The sequence below is a fragment of the Notechis scutatus genome, chromosome Z, assembly GCF_049901735.1.
Source record: "Notechis scutatus isolate UNSWTSFEM ecotype Mainland chromosome Z, rNotScu1.2, whole genome shotgun sequence".
NCBI lineage: Eukaryota > Metazoa > Chordata > Lepidosauria > Squamata > Elapidae > Notechis > Notechis scutatus.
In genome coordinates this window covers 137824460-137833688 of record NC_142025.1, presented here as the reverse complement: position 1 = coordinate 137833688, position 9229 = coordinate 137824460, and the positions used below count along the sequence as shown (strand labels likewise).

Here is a 9229-nt window from a genome sequence, read left to right as displayed (position 1 = left end):
CACATCCCCACGGGAGGAAAATGTTGGATGGGAAAGGAATTGGGAGAAAGAATGGGTCGTACCTTGATCATGATGAGTCTTGAAAAACCTGGGACCCGTGTATAATCGGGTTCTGCACTGATAATTTTCAGAAAATTTAGATGGCATTTAAAAGAAATCTGACAAGCTAATATTCATGGATGAGTGCCAGCTAAAAATTCAAGCAGTATTCCAGGTAAATACTACTTTGGCAGCCAATAGTCTTTCCTGAATGCCAGTAGCTGAAAACAAGAATGGGCTGTTGCCTACAGATTCTTCCTGAGGCATTTAATTGGTAGTGGAGTGAACCAGGTATTGAAATAAAAGTCTTATATTGGCCTATATTTGATTTATTTCCTGTCTTTATTTTTATAAATCACTCAAGGAAATGAACATATCTGATATTTCTTCTTCCTCGTATTTTCTTCACAACAACAACAACCTTGTTAGGTAGGTAGGTTGGGAGAGAGAGAAAGCGATTGACCTGAAGTCACCCAGCTGGCTTTCATGGCTAAGACAGGACTTGAACTCCCAGTATTCTTCCTTTCAGCCTGGTGCCTTAACTACTAAACTAAATTGATCACCCCAGCCATTGTTGGTTGTAAACATAAATTATAAAACGCAACTTGGAGGAACAGTGCTAAGTTTTCTTATTCAATGCCATTGTAACTTCAAACAGTTGATGAATGAATGGTTGCTAAGCAAGATTTGTGTAAATCAAACCAAATCATTTATTCAGTAAAATATGTGATGCAAATCAGGACACAGAATCGAGACAATTAGTGAAAACTATCTAGAACTAGGTTCACACATGATTTAAGCCATGGTTTGTTTTAATAGTTTTTTTTAAATATCACAATTCTTAAACTGCACTAAGCCATAAACACAGTTTGCTGACCACAGTGGCTGGATTTACATTCTAAATCAAAACCAAACAATTGTTAGACTGTGATTGGCAACTGCTTTCCAGAGATTAAGATAAGGCTGGGAAAGACTTATCTTAAGTTTCAGATATAAGTGATTTTGGATCTTTCAGTTCTAAAGTATTGCCCCATAGCTATAGCATTTCATCCCCCACTCACAGACAAGATGATCTGATCAAACAAGACTTATGCTTTACTGTTCCCAGGGCTCTTTAGGGTGTGTGTAAAACAAGAAAAAGATAAGGGAGAAAGGATAAAATACTTTAAAATGGAGGATGAGTGGTAAGACTTGAGGGACAGAGTACAATATGTTCATTCAGATAAAGTATTTGAATTCAGCCACATGTATTCACATATAAGTGCTGGATTACTGCTTCAGGGTAGTCAGCTCGAATATAATTCCTATTGTGTCTTGGGACCGAAAGTCCAGAATTATAGGGTTGGTAGGATGCATTTTGTGTTATGAATCGGGCTTTTAGGATATTCTTAAACTAGTAATTGTTATCATCACATTAAAAGTACAGATGGCAAAAAAGGACCATACCAACCATAATAGTGTTTTTTCCCCCCATAGGTAGTGTCATTTAGCTTTCATCTCTATGTGAGACCAGCCATTGTGGTTTGTACAGTGGATTATGGCTTATTGTTTCTTTAAATTTATTGGTTATCCAGTTGCAATGGATTCTTGGCAATGTACAAAAGTGGAAAAAACATACAAATTGCTAAAATGTTAAATTAGGTAGCACAGATTAACATAATCCAATAAATGACAAAATCAATAAAAAAATGGGCCATTAAACAATAAATTTCAGACTTAGTGTGGTATGTGAACTTAAGCTACAATATAACCCTGTTTAAGTAAATCATGGTTGAGTATGAGCCATGATCCCAGAGTATGTATTTACAGAGCATATTAGTCCCCTAATTGAAAGACTTGAGGTTATTTCATAATATTGTCTATATTGATAGCTGTCTAAATTGCATTTAAAGGGAAAAGTCTATAGAACTATATAAAAGTTTGATTCTGTTCACAAAGTCTTGCAGATCGAACAAACAGAAAATATATATCGATGCATACAATGCATAAAAATTGTATGTCATTTAAAAAAATAAACTGCTGTCCTAGTCTTTTGATGTCAGTTTCAAAATTTGATGCTTTAAATCTATTTTCTTTTAATTAAATAGATGAATTAAATTTTCATCTATATGCACAATATAAAAATAAAAATATGGAGTGGGGAAATAGATTTAAACCTCCTACTTGCACAGTTGCAGTTATGAGATTTGCTGCAATGAGAGGGAAAAAAGTGAAATCACAGGTTCTCTGCAACTAAGACTGTTTTAGAATTTCATCCCACAGAACACAAGGATATAAAGTGTAGATTAGAATAGAATAGAATAGAATAGAATAGAATAGAATAGAATAGAATAGAATAGAATAGAATAGAATACTTTATTGTTCAAGTGTGATTGGACACATAAGGAATTTGTCTTAGTGTAAATACTCTCAGTATACATAAAAGAAAAGATATATTTGTTAAGAATCAAGAATCATAACGTACAACACTTAATGATAGTCATAGGATACAATCAGCAATCAAATCATACTAGGAAACAGTCAATATAAATCATAAGGATACAAGCGACAAAGTTACAGTCCTACATTCACAAGTGGGAGGATAGGTGATAAGGAATGATGAGATTAACAGTAATAGTAGTGCAGACTTTGTAATAGTTGAACAGTGTTGAGGGAATTATTTGTTTAGCAAAGTGATGACTTTCGGGGGAAAACTGTTCTTGTGTCTAGTTGTTCTGGTGTGCAGTGCTCTATAGAGTCGTTTTGAGGGAAGGAGTTGAAACCGTTTATGTCCGGGATGTGAGGGGTCTGTAAATATTTTTACAGCCCTCTTTTTGACTCGTGCAATATACAGGTTCTCGATTAAAGGCAGGTGGGTAGTAATTGGTTTTTTTTTGCAGTCATAATTATCCTCTGAAGTCTGTGTCTGTCCTGTTGGGTTGCAGAACCAAACCAGACAGTTATAGAGGTGCAGATGATAGACTCAATAATTCCTCTGTAGAACTGGATCAGCAGCTCCTTGGGCAGTTTGAGCTTTCTGAGTTGGCGCAGAAAGAACATTCTTTGTTGTGCTTTTTTGATGATGTTTTTGATGTTAAGTGTCCATTTTAGGTCATGTAATATAGTAGAACCTAGAAATTTGAAGGTCTCTACTGTTGATACTGTGTTGTCTAGTATTGTAAGAGGTGGTAGTATGGGAGGGTCTCTTCTAAAGTCTACCACCATTTCTATGGTTTTGATTGTGTTCAGTTCCAGATTGTTCAGGTTACACCACGAGGCAAGTTGTATAACCTTCTGTCTGTATGCAGATTCATTGTTGTCTCGAACGAGACCAATCACTGTTGTGTCATCAGCAAACTTCAGTATTTTAACAGATGGATCGTTTGAGATGCAGTCATTGGTATATAGAGAGAAGTGGAGATAGCATACAGCCTTGGGGGGGGGCTGTGCTGATTGTACAGGTATTGGATGTGATTCTGCCTACTTCACCTGCTGCTTCCTGTCTGTTAGGAAGCTTATGATCCACTTACAAGTGTGTTCAGGTACCGCTAGTTGGTTTAATTTACTTAGAAGAGTGTCTGGAATGATGGTATTGAATGCTGAACTGAAGTCTACAAAGAGGACCCTTGCTTAGGTATTTGGAGATTCAAGGTGTTGTAGGATGTAATGCAGAGTGTAGAAAGTTAGTACCCACCCCTCTCCTAGAAGAATGAAATATTATAGAAAATACTAAAAAGGCAGAATATTATACCTCCCTAGATGAGAAAAGAAGAACCATGCTCTTGGAAAACAGCTCCCACCTTTATTAATAGCCCCAGAAAGACTGGGCCATCCTATCTACAAGACAAAAGGCCAGGGTGATAGGATTAGCTCTAACTCAAGATCCAAACCAGGAGAAAGCCATTAGGCCATAATAGGAATTGCCCAACACCCTTTCAGAACATAACCAGGGGTGGGTTTCTGTCGGTCCTGTCCACCTCTGTAGAACCGGTAGCTCTGAAGAGCAGCAGACATAGAGCCAGTTCTATGTCTGCAGATGTTTTTGCCCACATGCCCACCCGGGCTCTTGCCTGATCTTCATTTCCTGATTTTTCAACTTCAGCTGCCAAACGAGGCACAGCTGCAGTTAAAAAAGCAGGAAAAGAGGGCCGTTTCAAAGGCTGCTTCTCTGCACGCAGCAGCGTGAGCTTGCAGCATGCAGGGAAGCACATCATAAATCACCGAACCTCGTAAATCCTGAAGCGGTAGTTAACCCTGTCGTATCCCACCCCTGAACATAACCCTCTTCATTACCTCATCACCCAGCAAGATTCAACCAAGCCTGGGACACAGACTGCCTACAAGGTTAGCTAGATCCCCGCATAGCCCCCAGGGGTCTGACAACCATAGGGTACATTTCTTGCAAGGCCCAAGAGAAGGTATATAAATATATCTCACTCGCTAGTACTCCATGTGGTCATCTACCCAGAATCACATGTGCTTGGTGGTTCTGGTTCACCATTGAACCATCATTCCAAGCTGCCTCCATGTTTCCAGTATCTTTCTTCCCACTTGGAACCCAGATGGACATTTCTTCCAACAAAAGAATAGGAAAAATAATGAGTTTTCATGCTTATTTGTTCACAATTAAAAGATGCCAACAAAATGTACATGTTTATGCAGACCTTTTATGGTTGTATAGTATGCTTTTTAAATTATGTTTTGATTACTTTGTTGTTTATAATGCTTGCTGAGGGCCTCTGTTGGCAAAAAGGCAGACTATACATCCCATAAACAAATAAACACAATAGAAAGTGTTGCATAATACATATTGCAAGTGAATATTCAATATTTTTGGCCATAGTAAAGGAAAGGAAATTCTGCATTTGTTCAGTGGCACAAACCTCAAAGTTATAGAAATTTGGACACATATTAAATAACTGCGCCAATAGAGTTTAGAAATTCTGTCCCAGATCAGCATAAGTATTTCCACTCTCAGGTTTGTATTTTACTGTATGAACTTAGGAAGAGAGTTCAAAATGATGTAATCTCTTTTTCCCAGTTATGAATATACTCCCACTCACTCAATTTTTCCCTGGGGGTGTGGAACACATTTCCTGACATTTTGCACATTCAGTAGTGAAAGATTCTAGGCCAAGACCTACCACTTTCATTGAAACTCTAGGCTGCCATCTAATGGTAACACAAGAAAACTGGAATTTTATCACAACTTCTTGGATGAGAAGTGGAACATTTTCAAAGGAAAAAAAAACCCCAATAAAATCTGGTTGCCTTTTGGAAAAGTACAGCCATGATCTGGATGATTGAGAATCTCCACAGAGTTTTATCAAAGTTCTTTGTATTGTTGAATTATCACAAATGAAAGTAAATATGTGTGTTCCAGGATAATTTTGCAAGATCCAATCTGGGTTGGTTACCAGTACTAGAGATTTAGTCTTCTGAACTTTTGAACTGGTGCTGGAGTCCATCCTCAAGGAATTTCTCTGTCACAGATATAGATCTATCATCCTAGCTATGAATTTGTTATATGAAATGACTGATTTAATTCTTGGATTTCAAAATTTCTGTCTACAGGATACCTTTCTTACAGATGTTTTAAAAAGACATCCTGAAAATATTTGTTTCATTGATGGACTTTGCGGAAAAGACTCAACCACAAGGTAGCCAACTACCTTTGACATGCCAGTTCCGGCAATGGTTAGTTAGTGTATGATGCAATGTACTATGTGATCAGAGAAAATTTGATTAACCAAATAAACTATAAACTCTTAAGCATGGTATTGTTTTTGTATATTGTTGATGTTGAATCATGGGCTTGAAGGAGTCATCTGCTACTGTACCCTCCTACTGGAAAAGTTTGACCATTTAAACTGTATCTCATTTTCTTGTTTTATCTATGCATACACTAGAAACCATAATTTGTTAGGGCAATAGGCCTTAAATACTTAGCCTTCTCCAGATGTGTTTGATCTATGTTTCTCAACCTCAACAACTTTACACTGTGTGAACTTCAACTACCAGAATTCCCAGCCAGCTGAGAATTGAAATCTACATATCTTTAAAGTTACTGAGGTTGAGAAACATAAACATCAGATTATGGCTCCTTTTATCTCCAACTTTGCTTGGTAATTATGGTAATTATATCAAATATCTCTGGCACACATCCACAATAGGGAAGGGTGAATTTAAAAATAACAGTCTCCTAATCCCGACCAACAAAACAGCAGGGGTGGGCCACTATGGCCCTTTTATGACCTATGTTTTTCAGTTCCCAGAATTCTTAAGCCAGCCATGCTGGCTATGGAATTCTGGAACTTGAAGTCCACAGGTCATAAAGGTGTCATAGTTGCCCACTCCTGATCTATAGAGAAACAATAATGTAACAAATGTTCAGTGATGTCAGCAAGTTCTGGATTTTTTTTTTAAAATCAACTGTTGGCTGAAAGGAACTGATTAGAATTTGGTAGAGACGGTGGAGAGCTAGCAGGCTGATCTCTGAATCCAGATGTGAGGAGAATAGCTCGAGCTATTGAGAAGTGACTGTGGATGGCAAAACTCTTTGTGAGTAGGATTCGGGGAGGAGACAGGATTCTGTTTAGGCTCAGTTTCACCAATCAGATACATGAATTGTGGGAAAAGAGACGATGGAGGAATATTGGAGGGGGATATATAAACATGCATGGTGCTAGGGAACAGCTAGCTGAAGGAGCAGTGTTTGTAAGATATTTCTTCTCTGATCTTTCCTCCCGTTTCTGCCTTTTATGCAGGTCTAGTTCAGGTAGCTGCAGAACGGCGGACTAGGCAAAGATGCTGCTACCGGTAGTTTTGTGCTGGCTATGGGGACTGACATCTCTGAAGCAGGGGAATATAGCTTCTGCTGTCTTCCTCCCTTCCAGCATGGACACACTGTTCCAGAAGATTAGCAACCTCTTTGAACAAAGTCGGGTAAGGAGAAAAAGAACCGTCCAATTATCAGATAATTTCTAAGATAATTTCCTGTAGAGAATCTATTTTACATTCAAGCTGATGTAATAATTGCATGCAAATTTTTGTCTGAATTATGTTCTCAAGTTTACCTATTTTAGCCAAATTTTGGTAAGTCCATTCTTGGAAATTATTTTTGAGACATATGATTGTCTGTGCACTTTTTAATTTTCATTGACTAAGTATAGCTTACTGTATATACTCGAGTATAAGCCTAGTTTTTCAGCCCATTTTTTGTGCTGAAAAAATCCCCCTCGGCTTATACTCGAGTCAGATTCTCCTCTGAAAAAAAATGGTGTGGAGTCGCGGCCTCCGGCAGCGACTCCCAACAGCCAGCCGGGAAGGGAAAGGCAAAAAGCGCTTTGCCTTTCCCTTCCCGAGGCGGCGGGACTGGGGCCGCGCCGGCGGTAGTGACTCCTGACTCAGGGGGCCTCCGAGGGAGGGGAAGAGAGTGACTCCTGCCTCCCGCTGTCATCATCATCTTCTTCTTTTGGGTTAGTGAATCAATTAAACCTTTCATGATAGTGAGATTGTTTCCCAAATTAATTATTTTTATTTTTGAAATTTACCAGTAGCTGCTGCATTTCCCACCCTCGGCTTATACTCGAGTCAATAAGTTTTCCCAGGTTTTTTTGTGTAAAATTAGGTGCCTCGGCTTATATTCGGGTCGACTTATACTCAAGTATATACGGTACTTTCTCTATACTGTACATAAGGACCATTCTTTGCCATTTGTAGGAAGTGCTGGGGAAAGATCAATTTGATACTCCAGTTGACATTGATAAGCTGCCCCCCAACTACCATCATGAGGAGAATAAGCAGCGGAAAGTGGGAAATTCCACTTTTTTCAGACACTATGAAATCAGCAAAGTAAGTAAACTACAGAAAATGGGAAACATAGGTTATTTAAACATTAAGAATCTTGGATAGTTATATTCACTTTGATACATTGATAGAGCCCTAACTTATGGTTTGTTTTTCAATGTCTTAAAGCTAATTCCGCTGCGTTTTGATGTAGTCAACTATTATTAAGTTTTTATGCATTTATCATACACACACACACATACACAAGATCAGATATTAGGAGATATGAATATTCATATAATTAAATGAAACTTTGGTTCTAACACAGCTATGAATCCATATTTATTCTCTTTCCTGCACTGCTTCTTTATTACCAGCACTATTAAGAACTGCTTTATATAGGAAGCAGATTAAAGTGGTGGGGCAAACGGCACAGAATGATAGAGATGAGATACACTTTTGCTCCCAAAACTGTCTGCCAATATGAAAAAAAGCACGTAAGGAAGATAATTCTAATTTGGCTCTCTACCTGGTAGGAATATTCAGCAAAGTTCAGTAAAGCAAATCCCAAACTATGCTGACTGAAATGATGCAATCCATTCTATACAGGAATAAAGAAAATCCAATATCGGTCAGCATTCTTTGGTAGTAGCTATAGTTTCAGTGGCTTACCAGTGGCCTGCACTCACCTTACAGATTTGAGATTCCCATCATTCTTTGGCAGTTAGCGCTACAAATTCACCATTTTCATTTCAGCAATGTCCCAGAGAAAATTGACATCAAGAATATTATGGGAAATCATAAACATGGCTTTCCGACCTCTTTACTGCCCAGTGTGAATGCCAGGTAGTCCTCTATCCAGCGGTGCTCGTTCCAGGAAGACAACTGCCACAGGTCTTGCCCAAGCTTGAGGCCAGCCATAGCAGGGACCTGATTTAAATGCTCCAAAAAGTTGTACTGCTTCTTTGCTGTGGTCTATATATAACCTGGAACATATTTGAACATACATTTCCCTCTCCTACTTGTCTAGTTCAATACCATCAGACTCTAAGGAAATCATATTGATGGAATGGGTATTTTCCTGTGCATCACAGGGGACTGCCTGGAAATTTGGATCAAAAGGTCCCATAACCACGCAGGGCCTTAGGCATTAGGGTTTTTGAAAACAGATCCTTTTTCTTTTGCCAATCCTATTCAAGCCTATATTGCTCTTTGCAGATGACTGATAACCATACAGGTGATATGATGTTTTCGGAGAAATCTTTGACCTCTATTGAGCAAAAAGAGATTCATCCAAAGGAGGAGGTCAGTATGCAAAATATGAGTATATTTGCTTACCTTTTCCTGCCAGATTTAGGCTGTGTGCTGTACAAGTTTGTGTGTAAGAGAAGAAAAGAATGTGTTGAAGAGACAGGTGGTATTA

The 9229-nt window shown here is 38.4% G+C and overlaps 1 protein-coding gene across 4 annotated transcripts in view; it reads left to right on the top strand.

Annotated features, from left to right (window-relative positions):
• LOC113418548 (leukocyte antigen CD37) overlaps window positions 1-9229 on the top strand; it is a 60273-nt gene that overhangs the window by 48991 nt on the left and 2053 nt on the right. Inside the window, exons 1-4 of one of the 4 annotated variants that reach the window (XM_087946302.1) lie at window positions 5-214; window positions 6786-6963; window positions 7741-7872; window positions 9025-9111. In XM_087946302.1, the coding sequence (XP_087802428.1) occupies window positions 6826-6963; window positions 7741-7872; window positions 9025-9111 (357 nt within the window). In that variant the 5' untranslated portion in view covers window positions 5-214; window positions 6786-6825. Of the gene's footprint in view, window positions 1-4; window positions 215-4216; window positions 5716-6785; window positions 6964-7740; window positions 7873-9024; window positions 9112-9229 lie in introns of those variants that run through there. The other 3 variants (XM_087946301.1, XM_087946300.1, XM_087946299.1) reach the window with 3 other exon arrangements.